At 44.9% G+C, this 20,627-nt stretch overlaps 1 protein-coding gene across 8 annotated transcripts in view; it reads right to left on the bottom strand.

Annotated features, from left to right (window-relative positions):
• Positions 1-20,627, bottom strand: part of DGKG (diacylglycerol kinase gamma) — a 184,857-nt gene that overhangs the window by 55,799 nt on the left and 108,431 nt on the right. For 6 of the 8 annotated variants that reach the window (XM_077930029.1, XM_077930028.1, XM_077930032.1 and 3 more), the window contains 10 exons: positions 20,165-20,330; positions 18,855-18,917; positions 16,260-16,517; positions 13,353-13,523; positions 9,311-9,360; positions 8,267-8,341; positions 7,974-8,093; positions 2,390-2,507; positions 1,789-1,877; positions 730-846 (listed from right to left, as the gene is read on the bottom strand). In XM_077930029.1, the coding sequence (XP_077786155.1) occupies positions 730-846; positions 1,789-1,877; positions 2,390-2,507; positions 7,974-8,093; positions 8,267-8,341; positions 9,311-9,360; positions 13,353-13,523; positions 16,260-16,517; positions 18,855-18,917; positions 20,165-20,330 (1,227 nt within the window). Of the gene's footprint in view, positions 1-729; positions 847-1,788; positions 1,878-2,389; positions 2,508-7,973; positions 8,094-8,266; positions 8,342-9,310; positions 9,361-9,711; positions 9,791-13,352; positions 13,524-16,259; positions 16,518-18,854; positions 18,918-20,164; positions 20,331-20,627 lie in introns of those variants that run through there. The other 2 variants (XM_077930034.1, XM_077930033.1) reach the window with 2 other exon arrangements.

The following is a 20,627-nucleotide window of genomic DNA, read 5'->3' as shown; positions in this document are numbered from 1 at the left end:
AAGACGCACCAGACCATAAGACGCACCTAGTTTTTGGAGGAGGAAAACAAGAAAAAAATATTCTGAATCTCAGAAGCCAGAACAACAAGAGGGATCGCTACGCAGTGAAAGCAGCGATCCCCCTTGCTGTTCTGGCTTCTGGGATAGCTGTGCAGCCTGCATTCGCTCCATAAGACACACACACATTTCCCCTTACTTTTTAGGAGGGAAAAAGTGAGTCTTATAGAGCAAAAAATAGAGTAACTATCAAACAGAAAGCATCCTAGGATTCACTGACTCAATTATGGTAACATTAGGGTAAAAGATGAATGAATATAAAAATTAGTCTTGTATGTGGTCCCTGTGGATGGGGGACTGCTGATTTGGGAACTCCAAGATCAAATGGAGCCTTTCCTGAACTGGGGAAATATGTCAGGGTGAGTGGAACAAACCAACTTATAGATAGTGGAATGGCTTCTATATGTGCCAGATGATCCCAGGCTCATTGTACCAAATCAAGCAAGTAACAAAGCTCAGTCACATTCCATGGCTTCTCAACAATATTCAGTGTCGTGACCATTTTCACAATCAGGAGAAAAACCGAGGAACAGATTTCTTATTTATTCACAGGCACGCCGTGATTATTGCCAATATAGGAGAAACATGGCCTGCTGATGTAGGAGGTGACTTGCCTTGAACAGCTTAGCGTTCTTTAAAAAACACACCACCACCCTTGCTTCACGTACTCACTGTGATTTGGCACCATACACAATGCAGTCCGGTAATGCCCTGGTAGCTCTTGATGCTTTTATGACAACGATCGCATTTGGCTGGGGAGTTCCCCTCAATCCATGTGTGCTGCATGACCTAGAAATGCATGAGACAAGGTGATCCATGCTGGAAAAGAAATTCAGGCACTAAATATGAGGCAACAAAGGAGAAGAAATGCTCCTGAATGAGCGTCAGAATCATTGTTCCTTCAAATGTTTCAGGATATGCTTTTGAAGCGTGCGATAAAGAAAGGAATGGGAAAGTGGTTTTTTGGGGGGGGGGGGAGTCTGTGATCCAACTATCGTGGTGTCTCATGAGCCTTCAGCTAAACTCACCGTATGATAAGGCAGGCTACTCACAATTTTAAAAGCCATTGGTATAGAACATTAGATGGATATTTTAGCCATAATGCCACAATGAACTGCTCACATGGGCATGCACAATCCAAAAATCATTGACTTTCTCAATTGCTTCTCTGAGTTCTTTTCCAGTCTTGCAGCCTCTGTTTCTGCTTTGTCTTGACCTTGCAGCTATGTTTTAGTACCAGCTGCAGCTCTGGCACAATGTTTTTTGATGTGCCGCTCTCTCTCCGACTACAAACCCGGCTAGAGTTCCAGCACAATTTCCTTATACATCGAATGACAGGGCTGATGACCATCCTGGGGGCAGATGCTTTCATTCAGAGTTCAGGGAACCTGGAGCTGCTGAGCTCTAAGAATGTAGGACTCTGCTGCCAGAAATGGGCCTCGACGTTTTGCTGTTGAGCGTTTGCTTGCCTAACCTCCTCTGGAGAAGTAGCCATATCTGCAACAGTTGCCCAGAAGGCAGGTTCCTCCCTTTTCAGTTTGATACTTATAAACTATTCCAGCAGTATGGCAATTTGGTGGTAGCCTATAAAATACAGGTCCTTCTTGGCACAATAGTAGGGCTCTTATGACTGTGTGGACAGCATGATCTGCATTGCAGACGGCCTGCCTTAGATGGAAGGTCATCAATAAGTGAACACATGCACTAGGCATTCATGAATGCCTTACTCACAGTTGTATTTCTCTTTGATTTCACGTAAGTGCTGATGCAGGGGGCAATCTCTTTGGACACGCATCTTTCATGGACTGTGTATTTACAAACTGTAGAGAAAAAGAAAAAGAGAGCAGCTCTAAGTTCACCCTATATTCAAGGCAAGCAGTTTCTAGCTATTTCATTAAACACACAAGACGTAACCGGCTGTACTTTCGAATAAATAAGGTATACTATTCATTGTATCAAACTGTAAATTTCAACGGAAGTCTCATAAAGTTCAACGAAAAAGCAGAAGACCCAGTGGATCAGTTCATTTTCTAGTCAGTTCATGCATAAGGTCCATACATGTAGAAGTGTCTATTCCACCTGTCTGTTCATCAGTAGTACAGGCTCTAGGTAATGCAAATAAATACAATATCGTAATCTCACACATTTTACTTCATTCTACTGATGAAGCCTAGGATGGCGAAACAAGGCCAATATTCCGGAAATCCTTTCTCCTCATCTGTCTTGGGGATTCTGGCATTGTTGGCTCCACTTCATTCGCATGCAGGTCAACAAAGAGGGGTGAATCTCACATGAGCATTGTACAAGCAGCCTACAGTATCTGGGCACTTACAGGAGCAGCACAGGCCTTGCTTCCTGACGCCCAGCAGCATAGTGCGACAAAAGTTGCAGTAGGCAGGCTTCTTGAAGTGCTTCAGCCTCCATGCATGCTGTCCATCATCCTTCACATTCTACAGGGAGGGGAAAAAGCCCATTGAGATGGAGTGGAAGATACAGAGGAGAGATGGCGTCTCTTGCAGCACCTTTTGCAGGATAACTTTTTCAACTCAGGATGACCAGAAACGTGATGTAAACTACCTGCAAACTGATTGTCTGAACCAGTCCATTTACAGCCTCCATAGCCTACTAACATTTTTGAGGATGCCGTTAGAAAATGTAAAAAAATAATTTAGTTACGATGTAAACAGATCTTCATAAAGCCCTTAATTAACATACAAGGGAAAGATTTTATGGTGTATCATTCATTATCTATACTATTTGTTTAATGTGGTATAACCATTTAAAAAGGAAACAGAAAGTCTGTAAAGGTGCTAGATTTTCCGCAGCTTGAAGGCAGTATCTATCAAAATTATTTCTATACTATGATCACTGTAACACACAATTTAGGTTGTTTTTTGTTTGTTTTTTGCTCTACCATGTTTTCTAGCCAGGCAAGTTTCACCAGTTTCCAAGGGACATTGAAGAGATATCAAGAATAAATGGGCAATAAAGGCTTGATCGTAGTTATTTAAAATGGTATTACATTAAGAAGAAAGGTTTGATGGAGAGTAAAGGTAAAGGGACCCCTGACAATTAGGTCCAGTTGCGGACAACTCTGGGGTTGTGGCACTCATCTCGCTTTATTGGCCGTGGGAGCCGGCGTACAGCTTCCGAGTCATGTGGCCAGCATGACTAAGCCGCTTCTGGCGAACCAGAGCAGCACACGGAAACGCCGTTTACCTTCCCGCCGGAGCAGTACCTATTTATCTACTTGCAGTGGAATGCTTTTGAACTGCTAGGTTGTCAGGAGCAGGGACTGAGCAACGGGAGCTCACCCCATTGCGGGGATTCAAACCACTGACCTTCTGATCGGCAAGACCTGGGCTCTGTGGTTTAACCTACAGCGCCACCTGCGTCCATGGAGAGTATGGTGAGTCAAATATGACAGCATGAATGCAAACAGAACAAAGGCACCTAGGCATCCTTTATTACAGGCATGAATGTTAGGTAACCTCAAATACTCTCTTCTGATTGGTGGTGGTGGTAACTGGTACCTCCATTTGGTACATAAGAACATGAGTGGAAGCTTCTAAGCACCAAACCAAATAACTCTCTCACCTCCTACTCATAGAAGCTATTCCTTTGTGCACATAAGAAGAATGTGTGAAAATGGATTCCTCCAAGTGCTTTTTTCCAAAGTCACACACGCCTACGTATGCCACATCAATACTTGCAAAATACTGCTCTGCTTAGCAGCTTAAAAAAAATCAAAATAAATATCTGGCTTTAGTAGCCCCCTTACAGAGTGAGCGACACTCAAACATCCTCCCATTGTGGAATGTCTTTATAAACACCTAGTTCTTGTCATGGCACAGGGATCTCTACCCCCAAATTGAGAAAAGCTGTCACACAAATACCCAATATGCATCACAAGAGCTTCATGAGCATGGCCATCAAGGGCCCATTGTACAATCTGCAGATTCTTCTTCTTTTTTTTTATTTAAAAAAAATCCATTTCAACCAAACCATTTGCTATAGAAGGGCATATGATGGGCAGTACTCTGTAAGGACAGGCAAAGCAATGCCTACTAATTGGGGCTAATGGGAGCCAGCCAGGAAATGTTAGAACTGGATGAAATCCACTGATGTCATGGTCCAGGAGACAAATGAATGAGAGACTGTGAATGGTCAACTAGTTCCAGGAGTTCCTAGACTCAAGGACTTAAGAGATCCATGTGGCCAGGTAGGATAGGTCATCTGCCACCAAATGTGGTCTTGGGTGGCTAAATTGGGATTCTCGGGTTGCAGGATTAGAGAGTTGAGGCAGAGGAAGAACTTCTTGGTAGTGGCGCCCTCCCTGTGGAACACCCTCCCACCAGATGTCAAAGAGAACAACAACTACCAGACCTTTAGAAGACATCTGAAGGCAGCCCTGTTCAAGGAAGCTTTTAATGTTTGATGTATCACAGTATTTTAATATTCTTTTGGAAGCCGCCCAGAGTGGCTGGGGAAGCCCAGCCAGATGGGCGGGGTATAAATAATAAATTGTTGTTGTTGTTGTTGTTGTTGTTGTTGTTGTTGTTGTTGTTGTTGTCATTATTATTCCTGAGGTTGGGTTTCCAGGCAGCGGTTCCTTCAGGATCTGAAATTGGTTATCTATGTTTCTGAATGATTGGGGTGGGTGGGTCAGGCTTTGAAGTGGCAGAATATGAAATTAAACCAAACAAAAAGAGGTTCACAACCCAAAACTACTTGATTGCATCTAACTTCTATCTTTATTAAAGTAAGCTACATTTACCTCCTTTTTAGTATTTGTTATAATTCTTGTTATAATTCTGTTAATTCTGTTAACAAATTTATTGAATGCCAGCAGCAGTTCATTAATTTTACTTGTATAAAACAGATGTTATTTGAGAAGCTGACTTTTGACATTCTGCTGCCCTCGTGTGGTTTAACTTTTGAAAGTAGCTGTATTAAAAGAACAAAAACCTTTCTTCTTTTCCTTTGCTATCATTGACTTTATTCTGTGCTCTTTTTAAAGTTCTGTTTATCTGAAAAGGGCTTGTGGAAAATATGCTCCTTGAGAACTGCGCCTGTGAGCTATTAGGACCTATGTTTGTTGACCTTGAAAACACAATTGATTTACTGTATTTTTCGCTCTATAAGACGCACACACATTTCCCCTTACTTTTTAGGAGGGAAAAAGTGCATCTTATAGAGAGAAAAATATGGTAAGTATCTTTCCCTGAATGTAGCAGAGCCATCATCTGTGCTGTGTGAATGATATTTATAGTCAAAACAACAGGGGGAGGCAAAGCATCTTGGCATGCATGAGCAATGGTATGTATTAACATTTAACACATTTAGTTGCCTTGCCAAACGTGGATGCACCAAGCTGATTCCTGTTCCCAAAGAATTCCTGTTCCTCAAATACACATTGATACTGAATAAGGAATCAGACTTTTTATCAGCCTTTCTATCCATCTCTTTTACCCCACCAAGAAGCTGTGGGTGATAGTCACCCAACACTCTCCCTTTATGAACGCATGAACACTAAGGCTGGATCTACACTGATCTTTAAAAATGCTAAGAAAGAAACCGTTATATAGCGCTCAAAGCAATTTTCCATTGACTGCTGTACAGCGCCTCCTGGTGTCACATATTTACAACGCATTTATAACATTATAACTTATGGTTACCAGATTTTTTTCAATTAATAATAATAATAATAATAATAATAATAATAATAATAATAATAATAATTTATTTGTACCCCGCCCATCTGGCTGGGTTCCCCCAGCCACTCTGGGCGGCTTCCACAAAGACCAAAAATACACTAAGATGTCACACATTAAAAACTTCCCTGAACAGGGCTGCCTTAAGATGTCTTCTGAATGTCAGGTAGTTATTTATCGCTTTGACATCTGATGGGAGGGCGTTCCACAGGGCGGGCGCCACTACCGAGAAGGCCCTCTGCCTGGTTCCCTGTAGCTTTGCTTCTTGCAATGAGGGAACCGCCAGAAGGCCCTCGGCGCTGGACCTCAGCATCCGGGCAGAACGATGGGGGTGGAGATGCTCCTTCAGGTATACTGGGCTGAGGCCGTTTAGGGCTTTAAAGGTCAACACCAGCACTTTGAATTGTGCCTCAAAACGTACTGGGAGCCAATGTAGGTCTTTCAAGACCGGTGTTATGTGGTCTCGGTAGCTGCCCCTAGTCACCAGTCCAGGGACATTTTTTTTAAAAAAACTGAGTAGCAACAGGGAGTCAGTAGTGGGGATGGTGAGATGGTGAGGCAAAAGACCCTGGGCCCAAGCACACATGTATACTGTATAAAGGTGGAAAGCCCTTCTTTCGCATCCTGTGAAACATAAATGCACACTTTTTTAAAGGCTGGGCAACGGCGCGCCACCCGCCCGTGACTCCCGAGCCTTTCCCGATCTCCTGCCCCCTTCCCCCTGTTTTGACAGATCAGGGGAGGCTTGGGAGTCATGGGCGGCCGGCCGTTGCCCAGGAGGGGCCAGCCTGGTAGTGCAGTTGGCTCTGGCTGGCTTCAGGAGCTGCTCACTGCTGTGGCGCAGGAAAATTGGCGGGGGCCACAGCATCGAGCAGCTTCTGAAGCCAGCCAGAGCCAACTGCGCTACTAGGTTGGCTCCGGGCTGAGAGGCTGCCGCCGCCATGTTTCCCAGGGATAGATTTGCAAATCTGGGGACATTCCGGGGGCAGAATTTGTCTGGTGACAGATGTGCAAATCTGGGGACTGTCCCCGCGAACCAAGGACGTCTGGTAACCCTATTATAACTCACCTCTTATTTTCCCTGACTGGCAGCACCTCTCCATGGTTTTAAGCAAGCCTCTTTCTCAGCACTTGCTGCCAGAGATCCTTTTGACTGGACCAGGGGGCTTCTTCTTCATGAAATGTGGGTGCTCCACCACTGAGCGGTGGTGCCTCCTCCCTTATACACATCAATGTTTTAAATTGGGGGTGGGGAACCAATGATTCCCAAGATGTTGTCGGATTACAACATTGGTGATGGGGCTGATGGAAGCTGGAGTCCAGCAATGTGGAAGATGGAGCAAGCTTGTTTTGGCCTGCTTCAGAGGGTAGGACTCGAACAAATGGATTCAGTTTCCAACTAACATCAGGAAGAGCTTACTGATGGGGTAAAAGCTGTTCAGCAGTGGAACAGACTCCCTAGGAAGGTTGAAGACTCCTTCCTTGGAGGTTTTAAAGCAGAAGTTGGACGGCCATCTGTCATGGATGCTTTAGTTGAGATTCCTGCATTGCATAGATAACCCTTGGTCCTTTCCAACTCTACAATTCTATGATTCTCTGAACATCTGGAGGTTCCCCATAACTGCTTTAAATACAAGCATTTGTTGAAACTACTCACATTTTGAAGTGCCGTAAGATTATTGAACCAAATATACAAGTAGAAAGAAACTGGGTGTATCACATATTTAAACCCTCATTGAAAGAGGAGAAAAATCTTGACTAGCTACTTTTTTTTTTACTACTCAGTTGAACATCTTTTATAGGGACGCGGGTGGTGCTGTGGGTTAAACCCCAGAGCCTAGGACTTGCCGATCAGAAGGTTGGCGGTTCAAATCCCCGTGACGGGGTGAGCTCCCGTTGCTCGGTCCCTGCTCCTGCCAACCTAGCACGTTCGAAAGCACTTCAAAGTGCAAGTAGATAAATAGGTACCACTCTGGCGGGAAGGTAAACGGCGTTTCCATGCGCTGCTCTGGTTTGCCAGAAGTGGCTTAGTCATGCTGGCCACATGACCTGGAAGGTGTACGCCGGCTCCCTTGGCCAATAAAGCGAGATGAGCGCCGCAACCCCAGAGTCGGCCACGACCGGACCTAATGGTCAGGGGTCCCTTTACCTTTACTGAACATCTTTTGGCTCATCTTCTCTGAAGTTAGGCCATCTACTCACAGTTTCCATGCCCAGCAGAACGAGCAAAGGAATAGTGGTCATGCCACCCCGAATCCACTCTTCCAGCGTCACAGTTCCGTCATGATCATAGTCTATTTCTTCCATCATCTCTTTCAAGATCTGTAGAAGACGACAAAATTTAATTAGAATCAACAGATCCTCCCTCAACCCACCAAACTAAAGTTATTCCATTGGTAGGATATATAGCAGATCTTCAAGGGTGCAGCAAAGAGAGCCTTCATGACTTAATTCTGACCATGCTCAGCAGAGACTTGTATACGAATGAAACTCACCGGCCTCAGTTCTGTGGAGTCCCACTCAAGGTATTCTGCTACATGAACCATCTGATTGATAATACGATCTAGCTCCTAGTTTCAGAAATAAGACAAAAAAGAAGATAAAGGGGGGTGGATGTAGATGTGTGCATATCTTCAGCAGGGTTGGATAACCTGTCGTCCTCCAGATGTTGCTTGAACTTCTAATTCCCATCAGCTCCAGCCATTATGACCAATGGACAGAGATGATGGTAGCTGCAGCCCAGCCACATTTGGAGGACCCCAGCTTCCCCACCTTGGATTTACAGTAAGGAAGTAATATGCATATGCTGACATTGCAAACATATACCACAACACAATCTTTATGATGTAGCTATGTGGGTTCGGTTTCTCGTTTTTGGAGGCTGTGAGGATAATTCCACTGAGGAACTTCCTCAAGGGTAATATATAATACTATGTGTCGCACACAGAAAAATAGCAGGACTTGTATGCAATTTCTAGTAAGAAATATGGGATCTCAAGCCAATATACTGTTAAGAAAATAGGAAGTCTAGCATATCTAAGCTTCATTAAAGGCCTTGACAGCCTCAAAAGCTGTATCAAAGATGTGTGTGTGTGAGTGTGGCATCAGGCTTGAGCGGGTCCTGGCAGTTAAAGGTCCCCTTACATTTGCCATTGATGCCCTCCCTCCCTTGGTACTGCTGCCACTACCACCAACATCAATGGCTCCCTCTGTCCCACTCTTAAAAAGAGCAGTTGGGTTTCCAATAATGCCTTGGAGCAAGGCTACATCCGAAAAACTGGGAAACTGAATGGCTAAACTCAGCCATATTGCCGCCACCACTAGATAAGCCTGACAGGACCTATTGGCATAGGAATAGCTCATGAATGGCTTGCTGATGCCACACCTGCCCCCCTGAGACCTAGGAGCTTGACCCAGAGACCAATCAGATATCACAGATGTGCATAGGATCCTCTGCACATGGGGAGGCCTCCAAACATTTAGAAAGACTTGTGTCCTCGCCTTCTTGAGAAGGGCACTTGCTTTGAAAGATGGCTTACCGAGCTGTCCAGGAGGCCATTGCCATCTGTGTCATAGAGGCGAAACATAACTGCAAGAGAACACAAATTAAGAGCAGGCATGTGGTGTGGGCCATATATATATATTTAAAGCAAGCAAATCCATAGACACGTTTGATAATGGCATGTTTAGCATCACGTCTAGTTTGGCCCTGGAAGGGAGGGAGGGTGGCGAGAGAGACCAGGCTGAAAGTTCGTTGCTGGAGTTGGCTGGAAATGAAACTGCAGCCCTTGGGAGTTGTCCAAGTTGCTTTCCAGGGGGATCTTTGGCCTTGAGAGGGGGGAGTGTCCATTGGCCCCATACTCCACATGTACCTTTTTAAAGAAAGCGGATGTTATTAAGCCACACTAACTTTCCAGTGCCCAAGGGATTGGCTGGGTACCTCTCTTTCAGCTACGCTCTTCCTATTGGAGTAGCGCATTCGTTGATGTTGAGAGCCCTTCACTGTTCACTTCCCGTCAGCACCTAGACAGAAATAGTTGCCCGGTGAAGTCATGTGCAAGCTTAGACAATGGCCTAGGGTTGAGTGCAGTCAGGTTTTGGTTCTGGCCTGACAAACAGAGGCCCTACTAAAAGATTTTATGACACACCAAACCCTACATGCACTTAAACAAGCAAGTGACACCATTCTACCTATTTTATAGATCTTACGTTTTCTGAACATGCTCATCAGTGAATTTAATATAAGTGCACAGCTTGGGCAGTGCAAACACTGACACTTGGCATCCTTAGGCAGTTGCCAGGGTGCCAACAGCCTTGTGGAAACAACTACGGATGCCACTTTGATTTTATGTGTGTGATCTGGTGCTCCTAGCAGTATCAGGTGGTGGGGTCTAGCCACTATCACATCCCCCCCCCCCATTAAAGTTTGTGGGGTATTAAATGGCAACTAGACTCATTAGCTTAGCATTGCTTGGAGTGCAGAGTGTCATGTTAAAAGGCCTAAGATGATTAGAAATAAGAACCTGGGCTGTGCGTACTAGATGGCACCTTTATTTCAGTGTCCCCTCCTTGTTTACAACTACATGCAGACTGGTGTTCTTCCTACCAGAATCCCCTTTCTCCTTTTTTGCCTGCTATAATTCTTGGGCTTGAGCAGCCTAGGCTTAGTCCCAAGTGCTATGGACTTCTGAGTCTGGATCAAGGAGTAGATATTCCATAAACATTACTCTGGGTTGCCAGGTAAGCCCTGAATAGTCCACTGATGGAGGATGGAACACAATGAGCACTTTGCTCCTCAGACTTGGAGCCAGGGGTGGAGGAAGGGGTGTGCGGTGGGTGTGGTCTGCCCCGGGTGTCACCACTGGGGGGGGGGGGTTGACAAAATGCCGGGCAGCACTCACAGCGGGGCCTGCAGCACACCCGAGCCACTGCATCTCTCCTGGGAGAGACGCAGTGGCTTGGGCACATGCAGGCTCCGCGCTGCCCTTACGGTTCGCCCACTGCCTCCCCCCCCAGCTGTAGGACGGCTGAGTGGGAGGAGGCCAGCAGACTTTGGAGGCCCTGCCCCTATGGGTGGCTCGCCCCACCCCTGGGTGCGCCGCCCCAGGCGCCCAAGCGGCTTCTTCTGCTGCTGCTTGGAGCCAGCCTTGGGCATCATTAACAGCTGGTTTAACATGCCAGAAAAATAATAATAATAAGGAAAGCCAAAATCAACCAACCAGCAAAACAGGGAGTTAACTGGCAAAAAAATAGCGTTCAATGGTTGCAACACCTATCTGGTCCTATCTTCATGACAATGTTATTTCATCAGAGCTATCCTGCCTGCTGATCTCAGTGCTGCTTTGGGTACTGTGCTTTAATCCTCACTTGTATTCCTGGCGTCATGTTGAGTTGTGTCTATCTTTTGACCTCCACATTCTCCGTGTGCTATGACTCTTCAATTGCTTGGCTTGCTCCATATAATGTCGGTTTCAACTAATTCTTGTTAGGTGACCACATGAAAGAAACTGACTGTGGGGCGTTTCTTTTATGAAAGCTTCGTGCAAAAATTCTTTGATAAACAGAGGTGTCACATCCATCAGTACGTGGTGTCTTTTAAGAACAATTAAAAAGCAGAAGAAAAACAAGCCAAGGGCACCAGAGGGCAGCCTTGCACAGTTTCCTGAAATGCTAATGTAACAGAGCCATAAATTATTTCCCATGGCTTTGACTCGGTGCATTGTGGAGAGTAATAAATAAGTAGCAGCTTGCCTTCCTCCTCATCATCATAGCACAATTGCTAGGTACCCTCTTTCATCTCTGGCCTTTCATTCAGATGATGATAACCAGCTCAACCCATGAAGCAAACCACAATTTTTGTGCAGCACTTGAACTGTGCAGGTAATGAGAAGAGATGAGCAACTTTGCCCTAGAAGAAACCTATTTAGTAGTTACAAAAAACAGAACCACCCCTCTTCTTAGACATGTAAATATCCTTTTAAGCAGGCAAGCTCTGTTACCAGGGTGCCTATTCATCAGTCTACATGTCAGTGATGCTCTTTCCAGAGGCCAATTCCAACAACACATTTCCATTCCTGCTGTGGCATTTTGAAAAGTTCCTGGGCACAATGTTACCCCTGGAGCGGGTTATCCACATTATGGTTCCCAAGCTGATCCTGTGAGGAGGATCCTACTTCGTAATATTTTCATAATTAACCTGCCCTTTGGTGCGCAAAATGACTCTGGGGTTTCTAATGGCAAATGAGTCACACAGTCAGCTTGGCACAAATTCAGAGCCATCCAAGGGAGAAGGAGAAGGAAAACAGCCATGATAAGCTCTGTGGTTATGTGAGTCAGCTCTGCAAAGAGTTTGCATGGAAACTGATTGATGAGCTTTCATCTCTCTCTGTGTTAGAATTCACTTCTTTTAACGGGAGCAATCAGTACTGCATGCAAAAGAGCTGGATTGTCCCCAAAGTTTTTTGTTTTTTTAAAATATTAAAAGGTCCCTTCCAAATCAAATTGGAAACTGCTTAAAATGCAAGATCAAATTTAGATTCTGAAGTTTTGCCTAGGAATTTGTGTGACGTTTCAGCTTTTTAAACACACACAATGTCTACTTAAGTTGGATAGGCCTAAAGCAGGGATGGCTAACCGGGATCACCCACACTTTGACATACACCATCCAGAGAACACAGCTTATGCTCATATGCAGGCAGATGCACACATACACCCAAATGGCATACACAGGTAGCCCAACACAGGAGCTGATGGTTCAACCACTACGCTTGACTTAAGGGATTGCCAGGAGTTTGGCATTTTAGTTGTCCTTTTCTGTCTGTTTCTGCTAGCCAGGATAGATGAGCTGCAGGGTCCAGGAATTTTCAGACTCTATTCCTCTAAGACGAAAAGTCTCTAAAGTTCTCCAAAGTTAAGGATCATGTTTTCTCCTGGAGATTGACATTTTTTTTCTTTTAAAGGCAGTACTCCAAATTACAACAAGCAGGGTTCTGAGGGGATCTGGTCCATTTACTTTTTGTGATGCTCTGTTAAGATACATTTTTAAAGAAGTTTGTGGGGGTCATGAATGATCGAAGGTGGCAGGAAATAATATGTGTGGGGCTTGTGGATTAGATTAAAGCCCCCTACACACATAGTATCTTTTATCCCATAATTTGAATATAAGAAAAGGGTCCACCACCTCAGGCCTGTTTTTAAACTCTGAAGAAGGGACCCAAGAGAAGCAAATGCAGCATAGAAATATGACCTAAGTTGATCTGGTCAACTAAGAGGTGCCACCTAACCAACATATCTGCCTATGATGCTCTAGAGGAAATGGATAGAGAATGAATGGAAAGGGATGGAGGATTGTGACCCGGTTGATTCACAACACACACACACACACACACACACACACACACACACACACACACGCCTATTGCCAGAACTTGAAGCTCAAAGCCATTATTGCTTCCCCTGAAACCACAAACCCTCCCATCCCCCCCATACCACACCACTGCCTGCAAGTGACCCCAGCACAAAACAAGTCTTAAGACCTGGTGCTGTGGTCACAGACACTCTTCCTGTCACCCAAGCACTTACACTCCAGCTTATCCTCAGCCCGTCCCCTTTCCAGCAGTGACAGGTAGCAGACAATGTCCTTCAGGTAGACTACCTGAGCCAGTGGGGCTGACAAATGCGGACTGGCTGTTTTCAGAGAGATGTGGCTCTTTCGAAGGCTGAATGGTAATTTCTTCTCCAAGCTTCGGGAGCCTAAAGAGGAGGTCAAAAATAAGCACAGGTGTTTCAAAGCTCAAAAAGAGATGTTGGACTATGCGGTCAGGTAGACATTAAAAAAAACAACAGCAACTCAGGGCCTTCTTTTGCTTGATCCTACCAGTGGCACAAGCACCTCAGGAAGGGCTTGCCAGCAGCGCATCCTTATAGGTCTGTTTTATGTCTAGCAGTCTAAACTAACTTGGGCAGCAACAGCAGAAGTGCAGCACAGCAATCCTTCCACCTAGGGGGAAACCTCCCCAAACCTTCCAGCTGGCTCCTTAGTTTCAGGAAAGCTGTGCATAGCACTGCACTAAACTTTGATCACTCCCTAGTGGGTGGCTGAATGTAATGAGGCCATTTAGCTACCTCCCCTTCCAGCTCTATGAATTGTTGCATGCCACCCCAATCTCCATGAGCGGTGCAGGATTCCAGGGGCTTATTCAGGGTTTGAGTTTCCTTTTGGGAACAAGGCACAGCACAGACTACGGCATCTTTATGAGATATGGCTTTATTTGCACATATATACTACTTGCGCCTAGATGGAGGGATTGCAGAGCATTCACATCCTGTGAGGTTCTGGCTTCCCCCTTAAGAGCAGCACTGGATTCCAGAGACAGCAAAAAGCCACCCTCTGTGTCTCTTTCTTCTAGGCTGTCATCCTCAGCTCCCTTGCATTTCTGCGACTCCTTCTCTTGCTAACTGACTCCAAGGACCATCACTGGCCTTTGTCCCCTGCTAAAGACCCAGATCCTGAAGCTGAGGCTCCAATACTTTGGCCACCTCATGAGAAGAGAAGACTCCCTGGAAGAAACCCATGTTGGGAAAGATGGAGGGCACAAGGAGAAGGGGACGACAGAGGACGAGATGGTTGGAAAGTGTTCTCGAAGCTACCAGCATGAGTTTGACCAAACTGCGGGAGGCAGTGGAAGACAGGAGTGCCTGGCGTGCTCTGGTCCATGGGGTCACGAAGAGTCGGACACGACTAAACAACTAAACAACAACAAAATGACCCATCCACCTAGTTCTGCAAGCTGTCTTGGCCCGTTAGCATAACTAAATCCAAGGGGCTTCAGTGTTTGGCAAAGTTTAATTAAACCTTGATTAATTCTAACTTCTACTGAAATATAACACATTTAGGGGGATCTACCCCCCCAACCCCCCTCATAACAGTGTGTAAAGTTTTTGGAATGAAGTGTGTCAATGTACCTCCTCCTTTTTTAACCTTTGGAGGAAATGCTAAGCCGTCATGTCAAAGTTGTGTGTGTATATGTGTGGGATGTGTTGTTTTTTTACTGTGTTTCTGTTTTACTCAGCTTGTACTTTTAAAATTACTTTTGGAGGGTGGTTTTATGGGGTTTCATATCCCATTGTATTTTATCTGTTGGCCTGGGAAAGAAATGATTAATATGCAAGCCAACTTTAAATATATGAAAAGCCATCACATGTAGATGATGGAGCAAATTTGGCTTTTGTTGTTGCTGCTACTGCTGCTCCACAGCAGCCTTCCCTAGCCTGGTGCTCCCCAAATGTTGTCAGCCACTGCCAGCACGGCCAGTGGTGCTCATTTGAGTAAACCTCTTGCATAACATCCCTCCCAAATCAACACGACTGCCAAGGTATATAAGGTATGAGGAGGTATATATGTATGAGAACACAAATTCATCTATATAACCTTTGAGAAGGAAGACCTAGGAAAAACAACCAAATACTGAAAGAGAAGTAGCTGGCTCAAGACTAGCAACTAAAAATTGGTCAACAGGCAAATCATAAGGCAGTGTAGACATGCACATTTGATGTGAGTGCTGGCCCTTAGGAAATGAGGAGATTCGCATCTTCCTCCACTTATGCTTCCCTGACATAAAGGAGTGGGTTGGAGGCATTAAGACACTCTGTGGCTCGCCCAACCTGGCTCCTATTGCCATGGTAAAAAGGATACTGGCTGACAGGATTTCAGCAGCAAAACAAGACACTTTCCTCCCACCCCGCCACAACATCTAAAGATGCTGCAGAATCCACTGTGCTTGAAATAGAAATGTGGCTTTGCAGCTGAGCTGAGGCAGCTGGTGACACCACCTCAGATAAATTAGCTTGTTGCAAATACACTCCAATGTTTGCAAAGGCAACAGTAATGTGCTTCCCAGAGCGTCTCAGAGGAAACTCTCAGGAGTCCCTGACTACCACTGTGCAGCAGATGGATGTGGCTGGGCCTGCGGAGAGAGAATGCTGGAAGTAACATAGTTAGTTATTGACCCAGTGAGAGAATTGCTTTTTGAAAAATCACTTTCTTGTCCTGATGCTGATGTGTTTGCTTCCCAAACTCTCACAGAGATCAAAAGTGCTTCTGTTCAACTTCCATTTCAGGTTTCCTAACAAGACTTTGCTAACAGAACCAAAGAGAGAACTCCAAGCTGTGGCTTTGGCCTGTGACAACTGCAGTCACATCCACACCATAAAAACCCACCTCACATCCATTAAAATACATGGCTCCCCCTCTCCACAAAATCCTGGGAACTGTGGTTTACCCCTTGCAGAAATACAATTTCCATACACTTAACAATTCACTGTTCCCAGGGTTCTTCGGAGATAGTCACGTGTTTCAGATGTGTGTTAAATGCAACGTAAATGTATGTTGCGGACCTGGCTTCTCTTCACAGCTACAGAGAGTTGGGGCAGGGAAATTGCAGTGTTCATACAAGGCCTCAGGAACAGAAGAGCAAAGATGGGACTCACCTGGGGACTGTGGGCTAAGCAGAGAACCTGAGGAGAACTTGGAGGACCCTGAGGAGTTTTGAGCTGAGGGGGTACCAGCAGTGGATTTCTGTGAAGATGACCTGGACCAGCTAGGTGAGGCATTCCCAAGGGCGTTGGCATTGGCAGTTGGAGCAGGACTTAGAGATGCTGTTTGTGGCTCTGGCAGGTTTCCCGGGGAGCTTTTGGGTTCAGGTGTGTGCCTTCCTGTGGCAGTTAGGAGAGTTTTCCCATTGATCCCTATAAATTCAAACACAGCACGAAGTCAGAACTCTTTAATGGAATGTGTTATTCTGCGCACTCCAACTTGGAGCCTATTGGATGAGGACTGTCATTCAGTCTGTCCTGTGAAGATGGAGAAGTATCTCATGTACTGCTTGTGCCAGCTCAGTCCCCAGGAAGTTAGGCCTGGTCTGCTGAGTTCTCTCAAATTAGACACAAGGTTCATTTCTTCTCTGATCTGTTGTCTTACACTCATCTCCATCTCTGTTACCACTGGACTGGTGTTGTCACTGCATTTCATAGTGCTCTCAGCCAGAAACAGAAACGACTCTCCCTACCTTGATCGCATCCAACACTATGCATTTAAAGCAGAATCAGGTTTTAGCCAGTTAATTATTTTTCCCTTCAGTAGGTCAGGAAAGGCCATAGCTGAACTATGAAGTCTAGCACGCTATCAATATTAATTTCATCAGAGGAACCTGAGAAGAAAACAGAAACTGACTGTCTCTTAGGAAGCTCCTAAGCTGCTGTTTCCACAGAACTCCTTACACTTAATCTTATCACAGCTTGGTATTTCATAAAATGCGTTTGAACACACTCTAGTTGTCTCTTTTACAATAACTATCCTGTCAGGATAAAAAGATTTACATTTAGAAGTGTGCATTGGATGCAGATGAATCCTGAGGGTGGGGTGCCTCAGGAGGATTTTTTTTGCCTTGCCAGTGATGAAGCAGGATCTGTACAAGGTGGTACAAGTCGCAGCAGGGACCCATGAAGCCCCTTGTGGCACACTTGTGATCCAGATATGAAAAAATGCTGCAGACAAGCATCTGATGAAAATAATGTCTCTAAGCTTATCATGATGTCAGGATGGGGTGATGGAAGAAGCAGACCAAATACCAAAGTGGGAAGAGGAGAACACTGTGACTGACAGGCCTCCAGTACAAAATTCTCTGTATATATATTTGCTTGTAATTCTGCAGATAGGTTACCACACCTACAAATTTAATCCACTTCTGTCGAAAGGCAGGGAGTTATAGCATTATTTTGATTTTCCAATAGTGAATGGGGTGGGAACAAAACAGATTTAAATAGACCCTGAGCTGAATGGGCTGTTTCCTGAGATGCCAAAAGAGGGTTTGAAGTGAAACATGCTTTTTTTCCAGCCAGAACTTGCTGGAAGTCAGTTCTGGCACCTCTCAGGTTGTCATTATAAGAGAACAAGGGAGGTGTTCATGGTGAGTTCCTGCATATCTTTTTCTAGAAAAATAGCACTGTACACACACACACACACACACACACACACACACAAAATTTTTGTCTTTGGTACATAACCAGAATGGTAGATGCTACTTCAATGTAATATCAGCATTGTAGAGTTGAAAGAGCCATCTCTGCATAGCAACAGTTTCCTGACAAGAGCTGATGGTTACAAATGCCAGGTCGCACTGAAATACTGAGAGAGATAGAGCTGTAAAAAGCTTTGGCATTCAAATACTGTTTGTTTTCTATGTTTACTTATCTGCTGCATGTGACTGTGCGGGGATTCCAGAGTGAGAGAGTGGGTAGTCCCAGGTAAAAAAAAAAAAGGGGGGGGGAGCAAGAGAGTACAGGAACCCAGGAAGGATGGCAAGATCCAAACCAGTAGGTTCAATTTTCAAGGAAAATATATTTAGATTTAAAACTAAGGACAACTTTCTGATGATACAGTGGAACAGACTGCATCAGAAGGTGGGAAAACTCTGATGTGTTTAAGCAGATGGTGAATGGCTATCTCTCAGAGATGCTGTAGGGATGGAATTTCCTGCACTAGCAGCAGTTTGGATCAGATGACCTTAGGGCAGCTGTTCTCAACCTGTGGGTCCCCAGATGTTGTTGGACTACAACTCCCATCATCCCTAGCTAGCAAGGCCAAAGCTCAGGGATGATGGGAGTTGTAGTCCAACAACATCTGGGGACCCACAGGTTGAGAACCGCTGCCTTAGGGGATCCCTTCTATATGTTTCTAATGGTTAAACAATGAAGTTCACTTTCATGTGCTGATGGCCATCAACATGAACAGCTTTAAAAGGAGACTCAAGCTATCAGTGGCTACTACACACACGATAGTTGTACATTACCTCCAGTCTCAAATTCAGCATGTCTCTGAATATTAGTTGCTGGGGAGAGGACTACTGCATTTGTTTCCTGTTTCTGGTTGGCCAACGTGGGAAAACAGTCGAGTAAATTAGAAAAGCCCAGATAGGCTTTTGTACTTATAAATCTCTGTACAATACCGCTCTGTCCATTTATGGCTATGGAGGTTCTTGTTAAAAGGTGGAGCAGGGGTTTCATAAAAGAGCTTATCATAGATACCTGTAACAGGGGCGCAAGCAACTTCAGTCTGGATAGAGATGCCTGTATCAATGGACTTAGACTCTGAAAGCCCGAGAGAAACAGAAAAATAAACACACACTTTAACAACATACACTCAGTAACGTTTATTGCAAGTTTGTAGTAAACAGCTGTCAACACTTTCTTCTTGGCAAATATATAAATACTTGGTTAGAACAGAAAGGGTTGTGTGCACATATTATTATGTCTCACCAATAATGCAAAGTACAAGTGTGTGTGTGGGGGGGGGGGGATCAGAACCTAACTCAAGCTGTGGATGGCCTAACCTGAATCCTGGCCCGGAGGAGGCGGAATCCAATGTGGACTCAGTAGGCTCAGTGGCCACAGAAGGCCAACTGGTTGTTGTAGGAGGGTGGAAATGGGAAACCAGGGATAACAATGGAGTACCGTATTTTTCGGTGTATAAGACGCCCCCAATGTATAAGATGACCCCTATGTTTTGAGCCCAAAACTAAGAAATAAATATTTTAAACACCAAACAGAACAAGTTTGATATTTTATTAAATATTCAAAACACCAGTATATTTAGTACCGTATATTTAAGCATCAAACAGTGAGGCAAGCTGCGTAATGGCGGCTGCTCCTGTCAGCTCAGTGTAACTCCACTGTAGCTGCAGCTCCAGCTCTCCCGCCTGTGTGCTGCACTTTTGTCTCGTATTTACGGTATTGAGCGCCGACAGATGCGAACGCTGATCAAGGAGCTGCGATTGCCAGAGCTGCCTGAGTGAGTGTGTTTGGGGAATCGGGGGGGGGGGGGTGTCTGGGTAGCCAGGGGGCGACTGAGGGGACAGGGTGGAAGGGACAATGTCTGGGGTGGGGGCTGCTGGGGGGGGGGGAGTACCAGACCAGGGTTTGTCGTGAGGCCAATAGTGAGGGGAGGCTGAGAGGAAAGAATATGGATGGCGGCATGTCTTTATTTATATATTTAATTGCAACATTCCGTGTCTAAGACGACCCCCAATTTCAAACTGAATTTTTTTTTTTGGGGGGGAAATATCTTATACATGGAAAAATACGGTGTTATAAAAGAGACTGACTGGAAGAGAACTCCACACTTGCATTTTGTTGCAAGTCTCACCTTGTTCCTTCTAAATACAAATCTGCCACAGAAGACGACTTCTAAAAACATCCCTGCTTCATTTTCAGTTTTGACTGAACACGCAACACTCTTCTTAAAAACTTAAAAAATGACAAGTGAACCAGTAAATCAGCAAATGGCAGGTGCTAGTGATGGTGTGTGAGGCAGACAAAGGAGAATGGATGTTGCTCACCAAGATTGCTGAGCTGTGTAATGCTGGAACTTTGTCGCTGGCTCTCTGGGGAATATTGGCAGATTTTTCGTTTGAAGGACATGAAGAGGTGCTGGCAGAGCTCCTCTGGAATATCCACCTCCAGGTATGTTCTCATGAACAGCTGGAACCCCTCATAGTCAATTGGCTTCAGGGAAGAATGGAATAGAGCAAAATAGAAAAGCCCTTTAGAGTTGTTTAACTTCTCATTTTAAAAAGGGACGGTCTGTAGAAGTAGGATTCCTTCCAGACAATGCAACAATTAAAATCAACCACCAAGCTTTCAGGCTGTTGCTAATACATGTTACACAATATACACATGGTAACCTGTGATTAACAAACTGTGAACAGGTAGCATTCAGTATCCCTTTGGAACAACATGTATGGTCCAATAGAGCTCCACAAAACGGCATCAGGGGGAAATGAGTGAAAATCTTTTAGGTCA

This window comes from Podarcis muralis, chromosome 6, assembly GCF_964188315.1.
Source record: "Podarcis muralis chromosome 6, rPodMur119.hap1.1, whole genome shotgun sequence".
NCBI lineage: Eukaryota > Metazoa > Chordata > Lepidosauria > Squamata > Lacertidae > Podarcis > Podarcis muralis.
The sequence above is the reverse complement of the archived record's forward strand: the minus strand, read 5'-3'. Positions and strand labels throughout refer to the sequence as shown.